This window comes from Etheostoma cragini, chromosome 14 (genome assembly GCF_013103735.1).
Source record: "Etheostoma cragini isolate CJK2018 chromosome 14, CSU_Ecrag_1.0, whole genome shotgun sequence".
NCBI classification, from domain to species: Eukaryota; Metazoa; Chordata; class Actinopteri; order Perciformes; family Percidae; genus Etheostoma; species Etheostoma cragini.
Window position 1 is genome coordinate 10,281,158 of NC_048420.1, and position 19,392 is coordinate 10,300,549.

General features: G+C 41.6%; 2 protein-coding genes across 4 annotated transcripts in view; one reads left to right on the forward strand and one right to left on the reverse strand.

Moving 5' to 3' along the window:
- Positions 1-9,014, forward strand: oxnad1 (oxidoreductase NAD-binding domain containing 1). Of its 2 annotated transcripts, XM_034892318.1 has the most exons (9): positions 1-159; positions 384-473; positions 961-1,073; positions 1,965-2,028; positions 2,164-2,267; positions 4,087-4,228; positions 6,089-6,331; positions 6,512-6,620; positions 6,813-9,014. In XM_034892318.1, exons 3-9 carry the CDS (start codon positions 967-969, stop codon positions 6,968-6,970), a joined length of 927 nt encoding a protein of 308 aa, XP_034748209.1. In that variant the 5' UTR covers positions 1-159; positions 384-473; positions 961-966; the 3' UTR covers positions 6,971-9,014. The 2 variants fall into 2 exon arrangements, with proteins under 2 accessions (XP_034748209.1, XP_034748210.1); XM_034892319.1 differs by lacking the exon at positions 384-473 and having other exon boundaries at positions 4-159.
- The window catches only part of rftn1a (raftlin, lipid raft linker 1a), a 23,328-nt gene continuing 12,950 nt past the window's right edge, over positions 9,015-19,392 (reverse strand). For both annotated transcript variants that reach the window (XM_034892316.1, XM_034892317.1), the window contains exons 4-10: positions 16,559-16,667; positions 13,238-13,976; positions 12,936-13,139; positions 12,161-12,270; positions 11,894-11,997; positions 11,413-11,488; positions 9,015-11,119 (exon numbers count right to left, since the gene is read on the reverse strand). In XM_034892316.1, coding sequence (XP_034748207.1) covers positions 10,691-11,119; positions 11,413-11,488; positions 11,894-11,997; positions 12,161-12,270; positions 12,936-13,139; positions 13,238-13,976; positions 16,559-16,667 — 1,771 coding nt within the window. In that variant the 3' untranslated portion in view covers positions 9,015-10,690. The remainder of the gene's footprint in view (positions 11,120-11,412; positions 11,489-11,893; positions 11,998-12,160; positions 12,271-12,935; positions 13,140-13,237; positions 13,977-16,558; positions 16,668-19,392) is intronic.

Consider the following 19,392-nt stretch of genomic DNA (forward strand, 5'->3'; position numbering starts at 1 on the left):
AGCCTCATTTTAACCAATCAGGCTTCTATGCAGGGTGGGCCTTGCCTTTGGCGAGTGGTTTTCATAATACCGCATCAGTAGTGTCATGTAACCGTAACATGACCAAGGTTACACCGAAGATAAGAGAAAAATATGAACATTTGACATCATCTTATCACGGTAAGAATAGAAGCCCCACAGCTCGTTGTTTGTAATAGTAGGCCTATTAGCTGCCTTCCTGTGTCAAATATCAAACCGGCCTCTGAATTTACTTGCTAACACAGCTTTAGCTAGTTAGCTAGCTAAGCATCAGCATGACGAAGGAGGTTACGCCACACTCTATTTAAAATAATGACAGAAATACTTTTTAAAGAACCGCCGTTTGATCATTTGTAACGTTTTAGCATCAGTCTGCCTCTTATTCCTGTCATCCTCGTCCGTCTAAAGACACCACGGTGGGAGGCAGCGAGCATCAATTTTACTGAGGTCTTGAGGCAAGTTTTGTTAGGTGGCATTTACCTGGCATGCTATATTTAAAGTCTATGGTGCCGTGAGTTTGGTGTGGGGTGCCCTCCCACCCAGAGGTGACTAACGTTTCAGCTAGCCGCATTGTTGAGGGGCTTAGCTCAGCTGCTGAATTGACAGCATCTTTACAGAGGATTTAACAATGTACACTTTATACTTTGTATAGCATACAGAAACCTGAAAGAAACTTATATATATATATATATATATATATATATATATATATATATATATATATATATATATATATATATATATATATATATATATATATATATATATATATACACATGTGTGTGTGTATGTATGTATGTATGTATGTATGTGTATATATATATATATATATATGTGTGTGTGTGTATGTCCCATATGTAAGCGTAAATGACAGTTGTTGAATTTGACAGTTATAACGCCAGATCTTCTTTCTATGCTCTTTTTTTTCTGTTATCATCCCAGGTCGCGATGAGCAGCCCGTGTTTCTTTTCCTCCGCTGCCCGAAGTATTAGCCTACCGTTTCCCGCCGCCGGTCTGCTTCGAGGCCGGTTGCTGAGCTCCTGCTCGGTTATAAGGTGAGTCTTAGCTGGACCGGCGGATATAATTAACGTTATTGTGGTCATCTGTCCTGTCTCACCACTCCTGAGGACAGTGTGGAGCTACAAAACAAGGGAAATATAATTTGACATGTTCCTGGGAAATGCTTGTTTGTTTACTGTCCAGGTATTAAAGTGTAAATGTTACTTTCCATTGGCACTACAGATTTTTTTTAAATTTAGTTTAAGCCCTTTAAGATTGTTTTTGCTCATTGGCGATGTGGGCAAATAGTGGCTCAGTTAAGCGTAACAATTGTGCATTTTGCGATAAACGCAACAAGCAATTTGAAACAGTTGTAGGTTTAAATATTATGAAAACATATTGGTATCAGGGTGCTTTTTTTTCTCTTTCTATTTCCTCCAATAGCTAGCGGAACAGTTCTCTAAATCAAACTTGTAGCACATATTCAAACATTAACAAAGCGGATTCTGCTGTAAATGTAAAATAACAAATTCTGTAGCACACGTTTGATCGCTTCACAGAGGCCTTGTTGACATTGACTGTGGCACCAAATAAGATACCTCAAAATGTTTGTGATCTTGCTCTGTAACAGAACTATTACTACTCAACTTTTTCCCTCAAAGAAACCTTTGGCAAGAAAACAAAAAAACAAAGTATGGCAGATTCCACCAACCCTGTCTGGAACAGCACATAAGAAATGCAACTCACCAGGCAGAACATGTGTGGGGGCAAGCACTACTGCCATCACCTGCACCTGCTTAGTCCCCCATTTGTTCACTGGCAATGTCCATGTATTAGCCCACGGGGGCCATATTTGCAACTCCACAATATTGATGTCTTTTCACATCTCATAGACCTACATCTGGGCCAAATGTGTTGCTTTTATCCCAATATATTATTTTTTTTAGAAAGATGTCCTCCAAAAGCAAAATGGACCATCTAGAGAGAACAGCGAGCAACTACAGACAAAATGTAAGATGATATTTGTTTTGTTAATGAATCTCAACTGTATCTATTCATCCAGCCCGTCCTAAGAATGTCTCTCTCTCTCTCTCTCTCTCTCTCTCTCTCTCTCTCTCTCTCTCTCTCTCTCTCTCTCTCTCTCAGGCTCTGTATCCAGCTCAAGTATGTGGCATCATAAACGAGTCACAGACGGTAAAACGTTTGCGGTTAGCTGTCCATCCAGATTTCAGCTTCAAAGCAGGACAGTGGCGAGTAGACATTCATGTTCAACTTTTCACCCACTCATTAAACATGTTTTAATCAATATCTATATTTTTGGACTTCTCCTGTTTGGACAAATGAAGTCAACTTCTTCCTATCCCGCCAACATTGCAAGAATGCAACATTAGTCTCCTCCTTGTTTATGATCAGTCGGGCTCAATGCAGACATTACCAAAGTAATAATAAGAACCTGCCAAAATACTGTATGTCTAGGTCACTGCCTGAGCGTGCTTTCTAAAACATCCCTGAGGAGTTGTTTCACAATGCCTGTAGTGCACATAGTAACCAGAAGGTGGTGGCAATGCGCTGGATTGGTCCAACCGTTAGCCTGATGGTTTTCTTTTCTCACAAAACTTTTACAGAGTTTACAATCCTACATCACAGTCGCCATGCAAGTCAGCTCGGGATTATTGTTGATAGGAAGAAAACAGGCGTTGTCAAGTGATGTATCACATTGGCTTAAGGAAGAATCAAAGCTTACAAATTAGCCTATTTTGAGATTTTTCTCAAATGATAATGAACTAAATAGTCACAGTAAAAAGCAAGTTTGCTCATAGATTTGTGTAGGTAATTGCTGTATGCACTGGGTTGCAGCTGCACTTGCAGCTTTGACATAAAAGATGCTTGAGACACAGTGAATTGTTTTTGCTGGTGCATAACACTGGACAATGGTTTAGCTTGTAGCTCTCTTAACATCTTAATAGCCAGTTAAGTTCTTCTTGGATGAAGGCATAACTTTCTTTCTGTGTCTGTCAGTCAGTGTTGCCAATGTTAATTAGTACCTCGCACATGCAGTATATGTACAAGAGCCCATACTGGAGGTGGGCGGTGGTGAGATATAAAACCGGCAGCCAGTTGCCCTGCAGCAACTGATAATGAATGTAAATAGATGGAAATCCTTGAATTTCAGTGTTTTTCTGAGAAAAGGGACTGTTTAGTTATTTGTCTCCAGGTGGGAGAGGCGGAGGAGGAGGAGGAGGTGGGAGGAACATATGTGTTCGTCTTTGCAGCAGATCCATATTTATGATGCATCTGAGGGTTGAGGAGACAGTGTAACAGTGGGTCATTGTGTTGTTGGAACATTAGCCCAACTTTTCAGCGTTGCGGTTTACCTCGGGGGGGGGGGGGGGGGGGGGGGGTACTCTGCTCTGCTTGTTGACGGACCGATGCGACCACGGTGGGCCAACGAGACTGGAACGCTGCACTTCATTTAAACTAACCAGCAAGCAACTTTCCATCTGGTTCGGTGTTGTTCTACTTGGTTTCTGGAACAGCCTGCCCCCTTCGCTGAGGTCGAAGGGCACCACTCTAACTTCATTCACACTTTGACCCCTCAGTTCAGCGAGTTGTTTACTCTTGAATCAACTGTTGTTCAGAAACCTGAAAAGTCAATCAGAATAACGGACCTTTGTGGGAAAACACAATGTTCAGAATTATATTTCAAATGAAAGGATTATAGTTGTGTTTATGACAAGGTGCATGTAGTTGCAATGCAATACAAATACTACATATAATACAATACAATGATATTAAAACAACACATCCATGGTCAAACATAGTACTGGGAATACATATTTCTGATAACTCACTGTCTATTGATGGATAAGTTATGTATACAAACAACAAGCAGAAGTGCTCCCATGGGACTCCATGCTGCCTTCAAGTACAGCTCATTCAACTAATGGTGCATTCAATTGTGCCTCTAAAAAAAACCTGAGTAACTCAGTCTGTTGTTGCAGCGTACCCTCCTGCTATCTAGAGGCTCTGCTACTCAATCAAATCGTGACCTTGTGCTCTTGTGTGCAGGGTGGATTTCTTCATCCCCGGTGTGGAGAAGGTGGGAGGTTTCTCCATGTGCTCCAGCCCGGGTTTGCTGCAGAGGGAGGGCGTTATCGAACTGGCCGTCAAATACACCAAACACCCCCCAGCCCACTGGATCCACACCATGGTGAGTGGGGCAGAGAATTATAAAAATCACAAAATTACTTTCAGTGATCATTTTACTGGTGACATTATTCAAAGTTACCTGGAAATGTTGCTGCCTATGTGTTGGAACATTTAGAAAAAGTAGATCTGATCATCTGTCTACTGATTTGGAAGATTACATTGCTTGTGTATGCATGAGGGAGATGGTGAAAATTGAAAGAAGGCAAGGTTGCGAGAAAAGAGATGCAAGAAGGAGTAGAGCGATCAGGGTATTGAGAAATGGTTAAGGTTTTATAGAGTGAGGAAAATAAAGACTGCCGCCACATAATCACACCGCTGGTTACAAGGCGTCAAAAGAAAAATGGCCATTCAGATGAGATTTTCAGATATCTTTTTTTTTTTTCAGTCCTGCAGAAGCAGTGGGCATTAACCTATACTAAAAACGTGATGCACTCCCAATTTAACATCTATTACATTAAAACATATAAATCATAATCTGTCATAATTTTCTTTTTGGGGTCAGCCATATGATCCCTGATGTTCTTCAATTGTTTATTTGCTGTCAAGGGTTTGTCAAAGCAAGTTGGCAAATTTGAAAAATTACCTGCGTCGCTGAAGCAGAATTGTGGATTAAAATCCACAAACTTTAAGAGCTGTGAAGTTGGTGTTCAACTGTGAGTAGAGCAAGCCGACAGTGTAAATATGGCTTTTGTGAACACATAAAAATGTTATATGAAAATGTTCTTGGTGCATAACATTGTATTTTGTCTACAAGGACATTTAATCCAGTAGTAGTGCGATTCGTTGTGTGAATATACGTTTCCTTTCTGATTACCTTCCCCTTCCATTTCTGCACTCTGCATGTTTGTTTGCAGCTCCTGTGTTTGATGATGCGCCCTAATAAATAGCTTTGAGCTACTACGCCTTGTGTAAATAAGTATCAGAAAGCGGTGGGATGTGTTTGAGCATTCTTCGACTTACAGCTCTCTGCTCTGGGACCGTTTGATGATCTGTTTGTTTGATATCGCGCTCCGACTCCTCTCTGTAGGCAGGAATAGTGTAGGGACCACAGCAGCAGATTGTGTGTGTGCGTGTGTGTGCGTGCGCGCTTGTGTTTGTGTGCAGATAAAGGCATTTTTATTGCTCCTTTTGACTTCAAAAGAACTTCTCTGCGAAATTTGCGAAGTCACTCCCACCCATAGCGTAGGTTGTTTTTTTCCATGCTGATCTACTGTAACAGTGTCTGTTTCCTAAGGCCTGTCTGCGGAGTTTATTTCAAAAGGTGTATTTCAGCTGGATACCGTAGAGAAATGTTGGGAGTCTAAATTACCCAGCTCAACACAATGTGTTGCTATCTCCTTTAAGGTCCCATGGCATTTCAGTTTCACTTTTTGAGGTTTTTTAACATTAATATGAGTTCCCCCATCCTGGCTTTGGTCCCCCAGGGGCTAGAAATGGTAATAGGTTTAACCCGAGCCCTGGGTATCCTGCTTTGCCTTTGAGAAAATGAAAGCTCAGATGGGCCAATCTGGAATCTTATGAGGTCAAAAGGGGCAAGGTTACCTCCCCTTTCTCTGCTTTGCCCGCCCAGAGAATTTGGCCCACCCATGAGAAAGAGTCATCCTGGCTTTCAAACAAGCAAGTTGGCCACGCCACCCGTTCCCCCCCCCCCCCGCCACCGCCACCTCTTCCTCAAAACCTAAAGATCCAGAAATGGCACATACTAAGGAAAGCTCATTGTGGGACTGGCTCTAATTCTGCCCCAAGGCTGAATTTTGAGAAAGGGACTTCAGATATGGTATTAGGGGACCGCTAAGGTCTATATAAAAGCATCCAAGGAGCATCATGCCATGGGAACTTTAATGCTCTCTCTTCCCCTCAGTGTACCGTGGGCTCCCGGGTGGCCATGCGGGTCGGCGGGGACTTCTTCTTTAACCCATCGCCCTCCGACCCCAGTGTGGATTTGCTGCTGGTGGCCGGCGGCGTAGGGATCAACCCCTTGTACTCTATCCTGTTGCACAGCACAGATCTGCTACGTCTCAACCACGCCTCTGGTGGGCGGGAATACAACATCTCTGCCCACCTCTGCTACAGCGCCAAAAACACCCAGGAACTGCTCTTTAAGGTGTGTATCGTGTTTGGCTGTTGGAATATTTGTGAAAATTTTAAGAGGACTTGCTGATTTTTAAATTTAAACATCTCTACACACAACAGTGTCCATGTGTATGTCTGCAATATATGGGCAGGTGGGTCGCACCATGTGAGGAGAAACTCTACCTTAACTCCCTTCCTTCTGTGTTCCCAGAGCTCCATCATCGAGGCGTGTCTGGAGTTCCCTGACAAGCTCTCCTGTGACCTCCACGTCACGCAACAGAGCACAGCTGTTGACTCGCACCTCCAGCCATTTATCAACCGTAAGTAATGCCCATACAAGCACGCACCTACACACCGACACTTTTTTTTGTTTAGCAGGGATGATTTAGTGACTTGTCACAGATTCTTCCACAGCCGTCTTTGTTGATTTATCTCTGTCGTCATGTAGAACATGTTCTATCAAAGTGCACTGAGTCTTGAATAACTGATTGACTTCCCTTGCGTCTCCCCAGACGGGAGAATCACAGACAAGGAGTTGCGGGCTCACGTGGACCCGCAGAGGACTTTGTGTTTCCTGTGTGGGCCCCCGCCCATGATCGAAGCACTTTCAAAAACCCTCACGGACTTCGGCCTCCCGAAAGACAGAATCCTCTTCGAGAAGTGGTGGTAGAACCTCTTCCAATTCCCACAATCCTAGAGGGTTGTCTTCCTGGATTGTGGTCCTTTTTGTTGCATTCACCATGGGGTGGGGGGGGGATTTATGGGGTGTGGCGATGATGGAAAGCAACTGAAATATTCCAGTGATCTGGACAATAATATGAGGACCCTTGATCACTGCTACCACTACCTGTGCCTGATCTGTGACGGACCGTTGGGAAAACCCACTGAGATGAGTTTTATTTCTTAGGATTGATCAGACTGAATCTCAACTTTGCAAGAGATTTTTTAACTCGTTTGGCTGAATATTTCAACAAATTTGCAACTGTGTATGACAGACACTGCTGTTACACATCTTCATATCTTGACTCATTTCCAGCCTACTTTTCCTGACTGAAGTTGTGCTTGAACAAATTTCATAGATGTTACATGTTAAATGTTCACCTGAAAAGGCCAAAGTTTACCTATGCAAGTATGTCTTGGAAGCAATAATTGAAAATTTTCTGAAAAACATTCTTGCCAAGAGTTAGATAAGTAGATCAATACCTTCCCGCTAGTTAGCTTAGCATAAAGACTGGAAAAGGCAAAAGAGCTAGCATGGCTTTTTTTTGGGGGGGGGGAGGCAAAAACTGAAAGTGTCTGTTGTGGTTTTATAGGAACTTCCAAAAGAGCCTTATGCTAAGCTAACCAGCTGTTGTCTTAGCTTCAGATTTAGCCGACAGATGTGAGTGATCCTCTAATCTGACTCTCAAGAATGTGAACATGCCCAATTCTCAAAGTCCCCAGGATCTAAAGGATCAGTGCTTACAATAGAAATCTATACTATTTTTTTCTTCTTATACTGTACATAAGTTTTTAATGAGTGATTAATTTATTTATTTCAAAATACCTCTGCTAATTCCATCATATGTTCTTTGAAGTTCCATACTATGTGTATATATAACTCAAAGTTAGAGCTGGGCCATATGGAGAAAATCAAATATCACAATATATAGATAGGTTATTATTATTTATTTATTTTTTGGGCCTTTTTAATGACAGGACAGCTGAAGACGTGAAAGGGAAGAGAGACAGGGAATGACATGCAGCAAAGGGCCACAGGTCCGAGTCGAACCCGGGCCCGCTGCATTGAGGAGTAAACATCTATGTATGGCCGCTCTACCAAGTAAGCTATCTGGGCACCAATATCACCATAGTTTTGTCCAAGTACAGCACATCGATGTCAAGTTTGCAGCTATGTTGTTGGTGTGACATTTGGTGCTTTCACAAAATATTTACACAAGATTTTTGATAAATAATCATCAATAAGGTGGATATAATGACTAAGTGGGGAAGGCAAATAAAAGAACAGCTAGAAAAGCCTAGTAAGTTCAGAAAATCACACCACTTTACTGTAATGTAGCCTCTAACACCAGGCAAAGTCAACGCATTCACTGCTGTCATTTTACGATATCCAAAATTTAAAACAAGATCTAGTTTTTTATATCGATAGATGTGTTGCCCAGCCCTAACTCAGAACCATTTATTTGCAGAACTGAACATTTTCAATTTTATTTATTGTGTGAAATTCCAACAGGAGTTATCTCAGGACCCTTTACCGATAGAGTAGGTCTAGACCACACTCTCACACTTATCATTTTAGATTTTTTTTGGCTAATAAGTTTCACTGAGTTACACTGAATTCAAGTGTTTATTTTTTATTTTCATTTTACTCATGCAAACTTTGCACCGAGTGTATTTTTAGTCAAAAACACAACAATCTCCCACATGTTGGCCAGTGTCCCTGCTTCAATCACACACTGTAACATGCATACACAGTGCCTATTTCACATACACTTTTACTCAATCCCACACATCCACATACCCATAAATGCTTCTCGTCCCGGGGAGGAGTGAGTATCCCATGGTGCACTGTAATGGAACCACCAGGTGGTCTCTGATTGGCTTGGATCATTGAACATCCCTTGGAGATGGTTGCAAGCTTTCTTCCTCATATGAAGAAAACGGTTTATGCTAGTAACGTGAGATTTGAAGAAAATTAAAGGAAATTGAGTCAATTTGTTTTTAAACACTTTATTGACCTCTGCTTTTATACAAAGACTTGTCACACTACTTTGACACAACACAGGTGGTCCAGGAAATAATATTGAAATAGATTTGTATAGCGCTTTTCAAGGACCCAAAGTCGCTTTCCAGGGCAAGGTAGAAAACAAAAACAAGGCAAAACAACACTAAACTAAATTCAGGCACAGATGAAAAGGGAGGGGGCTACGGATAGGCAGAGGGGAAGAGATGGGTCTACAGGCAGGACCGGAAGATGGTGAGAGACTCAAAAAGGTAATTTTTAATTTACAGATTTTTCAAAGAAGAAACTTTTTGAAGGTCACTTCACAGGTCAAATTATAAAAGACATTTTGCCACGCTCTTGTACCATCTGAGTAAGTAGTTTTGGTTTAAGATATCCATCTCAAACTTCTACCACAACCCCATTATGATCAAGGTGAATGGACAGAATTTGTGATGCTCATAGCACTGACAGATTGCATCGGAAAAAATGTAACAGCAACGTCACTGCTACTCTGAATGGAAACTGTTGACCTTGTGCATAGCAGAGTATCTGGGACATGGCATCTGAAAAGAGATGTTTGTTTCTTTTTTTAATGTTATGTATCTAATTAGCACCACAAACACAATTCCTTTCACCTCCATTGTATTAAGGTAAAGAAATGTCAGGGATCTCATCTCAAAATCTGGCCAAAGGAAACCAAAACTTTCTCAATTCAACTAGAGCTATGTGACAGAATACTTTCTTTCTAATTAATGTGTACTGCCCCTTTTAAGGTTTGGGCCCATCGTACCATCTAATATCTCAATGCAGGGTAGAGCCTGGCCAATACAAACAGAATTTTTAAAAACTAAACACTGTAATAGGCCGATTATGTTTGATGTTATTTGTACCATTTTTGCTAAGGATCCCTTAAATGTGGTTAAGTTGGGACTAAGGTACAGTATTGAGTGAAATAATTTAGAATTTAAAAATAAACTCAGCCCAGTTAAACCCACCAGTGAAGAAACTACAGTATGTTATGAATACATTTCTACGTTACCTCAAAAGATCTTTGTTGCAATTTCTTAGTTAATTATTTAAGCCAATACGTATCTATGGAAATCTAAATTTGGCCAATGCAGTTGTATTGGTCGGGCTCTAAATGCATTGTATATCATACTTAATGTCAACTTTTTCCCTGTTTGCCTTAATTTTAAATTCTAAACTGCACCTATAAAAATACAGTGAGCCCAGTGAAATCAGTACGCCCCTTTTTAACAGTCAGTACTATTACAAGAAAGTAGTAAAATACAACAATGGGCAAGAAGAAATGAATACTTAAGGCTTGGACTGGAGACTTGCTCTAGGTTGTGCTCTATTAGCCTTGTACAGTTTCATTTCTCATAGCAATACATCAAATAGCAACACTGAGCCAAAGCAGAGAACTGCACAACACCTTCCCATATACAGCATGAGAGCTACAACCTCAAAGGCAGTGTTAACTCCCTAAACTGAGCAGGTTGAAGCAAAGTAGCAGTACATGATGACTAGTAATGGTATGACTGACTACATCTGGGTTGTCAGGCGAACGGAAAATCCAGATCAACCAAATGTTATTTGAAAGGCATATTTTTTGATCAACTGAACAGGCCTCAGCTCCCCCTCGCCTGCTTTGTGCCCAATGTGTCAACAGACGCCAGAAAACAGCTGCTGTTTGATCCGCTCATCCGTTTTCACCTCCTCCTTCACCCCTCCGTCATCTCTCTGACACACATTGGTCCATCTCGTCGAATTCTCCTGCTCAGACAATGAGTTCTTGTCAATGTCTGTTTCCTCTTCCTGCTCCTCGAGAGAAGCCCTGCTCCCCGACAGGAAGGAGAAGCCCTTTTGATGCCGTGCATCTTCTCCCCTGTCCTCTCTACCTCTCTGATAACTCGCTCCCTCGTTCCTACCTCTGTACCTGCTCTTCCACCCCTCTGCCTCTTCTTCCTCCTCGTCTGTGTTTCTTCTTAACCTGTCCATCTCTGTCTCCATCAGAGGGGACCTGTTCTCTCTCTCCTCTTGCGTTTCTCCAGTGGTTTTCTTTGCTTTGCTGCGACCCCTGAGGTTCAGCATCTGAAACCAAATAGATGTTTGAGACAGTTGTTTTTTTTCATAGCTTTGTGCTGTGTCTTCTTTCCATCTCCCCAGACACCTGCCAAACTGCAACAAAGCCTCTTTCACTGATGCCTCTTTCCTGTACAGTTTAAGGTCAACTCTTTGCCTATTATTAGACTTTTACTGAGCGGCTTTATATTAGCTGTACATCCCATATTTAGTAACATGACTTTTAAATGGCGTATCCTAAAGGCACAACAAAAACAAGTGACAGATTTGCTGCACGGATGGAAGACAAAAAGGGAACCAACCTTGAAGTCTTTTCTCTTGCGCTGCAAAACGGGTCTCTGAAGGAAAAGGATCTGCTTGGTCGACAAACTCCCGTCACTGTAGAAAGAAAAGAGCAGCGCTTTTACTATTGTTTAGCGGTTATGTTTCAATCTGAGGAGCTCGCAGGGTGCTACGTGTATTAAAAATGCAGTTTCTGTTTGCTGCGGTTGGTAAAGATACAGGTTACAAGACAACAGCGACTGTTTTTGTTTGCAGCTCCAACAGATTTCAAAAAGGGGTTTGATGTTGAGATGAGCATATGATTGGGATTTGTCAGATCTGAGATCTTAAGCCATCTGTCCTGTGTATCTAAGATCCACTGTCAGTCCTAATCCGAAAACAGAATAGGACAAAAGAACAGTGACTCTAAAATCAACAAAGTCCTTACACTGTAGGGGATGTTATTCAAAGTAATGGAATGTAAAGAAAGGATAGGTGAGTTATTGGGGTGTAGTTCTGTACCTGTTGGTCTTAACAATTGGTGTGGGTAACACACACATAAGCCTCCATCCATACGGAGCCAGAGACTGGAGCAAAGGGATGTAGTCCGTCTTCACCACAACACCCTGGACAAGAGAGGGAGACATAAATCACTCAGAAATACAGTGCAAAAGCACACAGGAAAGAGAGAAAACACACTATAGTACTTAGCTACAAGCACACACGCTACTTTACTTCATCACCAGAGTGCATATCTTCTACAGAATATTAAAGACTCAAAAGACCCACATCAACAACGGTCCACTGCTCAACCACAATTGCATCGTAGGCGGTGTTTGTGGTCTCCTCTGCGGAGCTCTGGAAGATGAACACACTATCCACAGATGAAACCCCGTTGTCTGGAAGGAGCACATTAGAGACAAAGTCAGATAAACAAGAGGATTTATACGAGTCAGACAGGACTTTCAAGCTCATCTCCACTCACCAATCTCTTTCTATTGATCCCCCTGTTCCCTATGGCTTAAGCCTACTTATTCCATTCCATGTGTGACTGAACAGTGACTTATGGTATAAGCCATGGACTTATGGCACGTTACTCCATGCATACCATTCATTACCCAGCAGCGGAGCAAAGATCCACAGCCTTAAGCAGCGCTTGACAGAAACTAGTGAAAGGTAAGTAGGTATGGTGAAACCGTTACTTTTAAAGCTGCAACAATCAATATTTCTTTATATTACCGGGCTGATCAAATGATTGTTTGATGTAAGTGATGAATCCAAAGATATTTGGCACCCAACTCTGGAGTCACCTTAGCTTTATTTTAGCTTCTTTCAGCTCTTGTTTTGATTCTTACAGCCCACATCTTTACTACATTGGTCCAGACTAACTGTTCTCATCAACCCTGTGCCATTTTCTGGTGTGGTACTCATGCTTCCAAAGTTGCACACTTCATGACCCTTTTGTTTTTTAATTTTGAATGCCCTAAATGTTCGACTGTAGGGGGACAGCACTTCCAAAATCACCCAATCCACAGTAGTTCATTGCTACGGCTAGGAAACATACTGTTATCATCTCCAAGTTGAAAAAACCCGTCGATGAGGTGCGAGCCGCTGGTAAAATGCTGAGTCATGTGGTCAAGCCAGTGTGTGTCAACTTCTGTGATTAGCCCTGCTTCCCTTTGTACTTGCAGTGGCACCCTGAGTGAGTAGAACCTCAGAGAAGTGTTCAGCTCCCCTGTGTGGTTGTACAAGGCAAAGAGCTGCATCCCTACAAGCACACAAAGACAACATGGACAATTGGAAACCAAATAGAACTTTGCATAATGATGATTTGTCCAATGAGCCCAGTACAAACTGATTACTTACTGCCCTGCGCTGGTGGTGACGTCCCATTCTCATCTTTCTCGGGACTCTTGAGCCGGATATGGTTGTTGTTGTGTGTCACTCTGCTTTGCTCATCGGTGCAGATAGAGCTGGACTTCCTATCATGGGTTCGATCCAGTTCAGGAGAGCTGGGCCAGCTCTCGGAGCTTGAACTTTCTATTTCTCTCTGGTTGGAAAGGTTGCAATGTTTTTCTGTGGATTCTTTAAGATCTGGTAGATGGCCCTTCTGCTGTCTGATCACACCTTCCGTTTCTGTCCAGCTGATTGGATTTTGATTTGGACACCACTCAACCGTGTCTACACTGGGTTTGCCGTGATCTTGAGTTTGTTTCGTTGATTCCAATGACTCTTTGAGGTTGATCTGTAAGGTTTGGATTTTCTCATTGGTCTCATCTTGGTTGAGCTCTAAACTGTGATTGGGTTTCAGAGGACTGAAGTCCGGTTCTCTTGGCTTGTGGTCCCCTGTGTTATGTTCTACACCTCCACGGTCTAACTCTTGAGGTTCAAAGCGGTAGTGGTCAGGCTCTGTGTCATTATGATGTGGCTCCGGAGGATCTGTCGGACTGTTGTTTGCGCTAAAGGGGTGTCGATGTATGGGTGAAGGGCTTGAATGTAACGAGGACAGCTCTTCAGCATCCAAGTTGCCCATGTAGCAGGGTCCTCCGCCCGGCTGCTGGAGAAAACCCACAAACATCACCCCTTGCTCTGCTACATCCTGGATCTGTAGGAGTAGCATACCCACACGGTAAACTCTATTAGAAATCATTGTGACGCATAAATATAAAAGGACGTCATTCACAGCAACACAAATACATTTGCACAGTCTCTTTTACTATAGTCAAACAAAAGAGAGCCTAATTTACACACAAACAAAGGCTGACGTACGCAGAGTAGACATTCTGCAAAATAACAACCTACCTAATCATCTGCAAAGATCAAATATTCAAATGACAAAAGGACCTCATTATCTCAACGTGCCCATGTGCGTGTGAGTGTGTGTGTCGCTCCCTCCCATGGTTCTCTGGTGGTTAATTGTCAGCTGATATTTGGGCTGACAGTTTTAGACAGACTCAACGGGAGAGAAATCAGATCGCAAACTACCACCAAACAATAATGAGACACATCTTTCCCCATTACCCACTACTTTTGACACTTCACTCTTCCACACACACACATCACTTATAACACAGTCTCTCTATTACCAATCCGACACACTCGCATTACAAAAAGTAACACAGTTTTATCTGATAAGTATGTCCGGAGACAGATTGAGAGTGGGTGGGATAGAGAGTGCTGAGGAAATAGAAGTACAGAATTTCAAAACTGAATACACACACACATACACACACATAGTCACAAAAAACCAGCCTGTCACTCTGTCTGCCCGGTACCGCTCCTGGGTTCTTATCTCGAACTCTCTCTGGCAGCTTGTGATCTGATTGGTTATTCATGTCACGCTGCTGGAGCCTATCACATTATACACAGTGATGTGCATTTCCATCCAATCAGGTTTCCCTTTGTGCTCTTTGGGTGTTCAGATGCAAATCTATTCAATAGAGCACATTTTCATTTCCCATTGTAGGACTGTTGGAGCATTCATGAGCAGAGAGACTAAAAGTGAGTTTTACAGCTGATAAATGCCAGTGATGACGCTGTGGTTGGCAGGGTATCTTAGGGTTAAGTCTCATTAAAGTTTACCATAACTTTTAGGACCTTCCATTCATCATAGGTCTCCTCCTTTAGTTTCCTAGTTTCAGGATAGCGAGCTGTCTCCCAGTATGTTTTGCTGATTTATTTTCCTCCATCTATTATTTAAGGTTTACATATGGCAGAGACTATTATAAGCAGTTGCCTGTAGCCCTTTGAGCCCTGTAATGTTTTCTCCACTGTCACAGCACTGTTGCACCAACATGAGAGCCATACATGAAAAAACTAAGCAGGGGTACGGTTGGCTTCTACACAGATCACGTTTTGAAAAGAGTCCACTGATTTATCACTGCACTAATATAACAATTTCAGACTCACATTTAAAAAAAGAAAATGTTTTCAATTCCACACATTCATGCCACAATGCTCCATCAGTTTGGTAGAAAACTCAGGTGAGGTATGCTAGTGGTAGCAGCTAAGGTTACAGTAGCATTGAGCAGAGATGGCAAAAGTACTCACTTCCCGTACTAAAGTAGAAGTACAGATACTTGTGTTAAAAAAAATATTCTGGTAAAAGCAGAAGTACTGATTTAATTTCTTTACTCAAGTAAAGCTTGGATATGTACTTAAAGTATCAAATTAAAAGTAGCCTTGCAAATGACAACCATTTTTTATACAAAGCTACCTGGACCACACGTGTTACTAGAGAACACGCTGGGAAACTCAAGTGGACATGAAAAAAAAGGCTCTTTACATGCCACTGGCTGCATTTATGGATGTCTGCCAATTGACCTTAAACATCACAAATCTTATTGTTGTGACAGAGACTGGGACTCCAGGTTAATATGATTCTAACTGAGAAGCAAGTTACTGCATGAATTCAGTGACAATTCACAGATCCAGTTTCTTTTTTTTTAAATCTTTACTTAACATTTTAAAGGAACGTGTGCTCAAATATGTCTTCTGGAAAGAAAATAAAGGATAGACCATAAATGACTAAACTGACATTAATTAAGAAGTTCCCCATACTTTTAGAGTTACGCAGCACATTGACGAGGAGTCAATCTTGATGCTTACTACAGTATCTCCAGAGATGGGAAGTAACCATGTAGGTTACAAAGAGGCCTACTTCGTTACTGTACTCATAGTAGATTTTTCTGATGTTTTTACTTTACTATTTTTTTGTGGTGATTTTTTTTACTTTTACTCATTACTCATTATAACATGCATATCAGTACTTTCTGCTCCTTACAGTTTAAAAAAATTGTCCCGTTACTTTAGTTCTGTACAAGAGGTCTTCATAATGGACAATAGTGCGGACACGCGTCTCACACCGCAAGCGGGCCACATGAAGAAAAAAGTGGGAGAAAAAACTAGCTGTCTGGAGGATAATCAGTTGTGTGTGTGCGTGTGCATGCGTGTGTGCGCCTGTTGTTGTATTGGTCTGTAGTTCTTGCACATTTAAAGTAAGTTAGGAGTAGAGAGTACCGGTATTTCTGTTAAAATGTAAGGAGTAGAAGTGAAAAAGAGTGAATAGCTGCACTCGAATAGCACAGAGCCATCGTTGGTGTTATTAGTAACATCTGTGCTTTTCCTTCTATAACTAGTAAAAATGTCTGCTGGCAGAAAAGCCCATTGCAGAAATACTGAACTCACCTTCTTGACGTAACTCTGGATCACTTCTGGGTCAGCAGCCTGGTGACCTGCCACACACACATCTGTCTCCAGACGATGTCTTGCCCACCTTAGTTGGCTTTTCTCTGAACTATAGCGTGAAGAAAAAAATAATTTCAACCAGGAACCAGGAAATGTCAAATGTTCTCATACTGCTACTATAACATTACATTTCCTTTCGGTTCGTTTCCTGTCCATTATCACCAGAGTAGTTCCATCACCCAGGAACATTACAGTCTAAATGACATCTGTCTGGCAGACACGCTCATGTTCACGAGCACTCATTGACCCAGAATTATCACAGCAGAAACATAATGTCAATTCTGGTACAGTTCTAAATTTTCCATTTAAGGGGAACACACATTCAACACAATCACAAAAGACTTATTAGACAGAGAGAGGGACTGAATTTCCTTCTGCTCCCACTGCAAGACACAATCATAAAAGGAGTACTCAGATACGCCTCTTCAGATTTGGATTGAGGTCAGTAGAAAGGCCGTAGTAATATCTTGTGCTCTGAGGCGTGAGTGACATTCTCAGCTAGATTTGAAACGGTAGCTCTGTCAGATTTTTTGCTTTAATTTTTAGGGGTTTTTTTGATGAAAGGGGATGGTGTTGATGTGGAGATAAAAGGTGGTGTTAAAGGGGATGGAGGGGGGTAAGGAGGACAAAAGAAAAAGGGGGGACAGCCATCACTGAAGAAAGCAGATGAAAGAATGGAGAAGATGGTTTCTCTCTTTCAGCGTGCCGTTCCCCTCTGGCGAGCACTGATGATGCAATCAGCCGTCTCCACGGTGACAGGTGCCAGGAAGCAGCAGGACCACTTGGCAGGAGGGGCATCAAAGAAAACAGCCTGGCACCTGCCTGAGCACTAGAGTGTGCTTGTTGGTGTGAGTCAGTGTCTATACAAAACGCTATTCCTTACATTCACATTAGCAAAAGTAAACAGACCAAAACTCTCTACACAATAGACATTTTCTTATTCAAATTATCATAGAGTTCAGTAAGCTGATGTCAGATATGTTGGAGGAGAATGTGGATCATTTGGTGTATTGTATGTCACTCACATAGGTTTGGAAATGTCAGAAAATAACTGGAAATGGTATGTAAAATTGCTAAAATAAATACAAGAATATAAGATTTTTTATTAGCAAACTATACATTTTTGGTTAAAATACTATTGATAGCAAATAAACAAGACTAAGCGTCTACAGCTCATTAGTCTCGCATTGCCAGACCTTCCTCCATAGCGCTGCGGAGGAGGGTCTGGCGAATCCCCACAGCATTCCGGGATGGGAGAAAAACATGCTCTGGTTTGTTGGCATGTCTTTAAACCAATCACAATTGTCTTGGGCGGTGCTAAGCGCAACACGGAGCAATGGCGCCTCTGCAAAATAGCCTCAGGAAGGAACTTGTTTTGGTGGAACGTGTACGTCCAAAGGAGAAAACTCAGATTGGACAGTTAGTCTAGCTAGTTGACTGGATTTACCCTGCAGAGATCTGAGGAGCAGTTAACCGTAGTTCTCAGAAATCAGCCGGACTTTGAAATGCTAACACAAAGAAAGCGGAAGGTAACAGACATCCTGCCAAAATAAAAGTCATCCGGCGGAATATCCGGCAGCACCTAAACAATCCCGGAAGTGGAACGCTGAGTATGTAGACTAATAGCCCATCGGCAGGCAAACATACTCACAATGACAGTGATAACATGCTGATGTTTAGCAGCTATGTTCATCAAGTTCATTATGTTACTTTAGCGTGTTAGTATGATAGCATTTGCTTGTTCGCAATAAACACAAAGTACAATTGAGGTTGATGGAAACATAATTAGTCATTAGTATTTGGCCGTAAAACCAAATAATTGGACAAATTGAAATTTTAAACCAAATTATGGCACTAAAGATAAAAGATTACCAAATAATTGGACAAATTGAAATTTTAAAACCAAATGATGGCACTAAAGATAAAAGATTACCAAATAATTGGACAAATTGAAATTTTAAAACCAAATGATGGCACTAAAGATAAAAGATCACCAAAGTCATTATAATTTAACCTATGGGGAAACTAATGTCTGTGCCAATGCATCTGGTTAATGTTGAGATTAGATAGGAAATATAGTTGTTGACATATTTCCCTGGATAAGAGAAAACTTTGGCCTGCTAGGAAACCTCCTCTGGGAAACATGAATGTGGAAATTCATCCAACAGTTGTTGAGATATTACCATTCCCATCCACAGAGCTATGCCGCTAGCATGAATGAGCAATTGGTGAAAAAAGAGGAACCAATAGTAATTATTGCAGACGTGCTCTTTATTAAAAAACTGGTAGACGTCTTGAGACAAACCTGGGGCCAAAATGGGAAAAATGAACATTATTAAGACTCATAATAGAATGGAGCTATGAAGGAATCACCAACAGGACTGACAGCAGAAGGCCTCTACATGGTTTCTGTTTGGAGCCAATCCGTCAGTAACTTCCATGATAAGATGCTGTGAAAGAATAAAGCTCAGCTTGCATGCTGTACCAAAGCTGATAGCAGGGAGGTATTAAAATAATGCTGTGCTCAAATGGGACTGTGAATATTGCAGTTTTGTACTAGAGAATAACTGGGTTACAGAAGAGATACACAGGGAAGTCACAAAGTACAGTATCATGTAGCCTATAGTCAAAAGTGAAAGAATTGGGACAGTGAGCTAAAGTTAGTCATTTTTTGTGGCTGACTCATGCAATTAATTTCACATCAAGAAAAGGAGGTGAAGTGCAGAACTTAGCTTGTGGTAATGGGTCTCAATTGGCTTGCATGTCAAAAAAAT

Coding starts and splice junctions, on each gene's coding strand:
- oxnad1 (XM_034892318.1), top strand. CDS start 967: ATGAGCAGCCCGTGTTTCTTTTCCTCCGCTGCCCGAAGTATTAGCCTA. Junction 1,074..1,964: donor AGCTCCTGCTCGGTTATAAG/GTGAGTCTTAGC, acceptor TATTTTTTTTAG/AAAGATGTCCTCCAAAAGCA. Junction 6,332..6,511: donor CCCAGGAACTGCTCTTTAAG/GTGTGTATCGTG, acceptor CTGTGTTCCCAG/AGCTCCATCATCGAGGCGTG.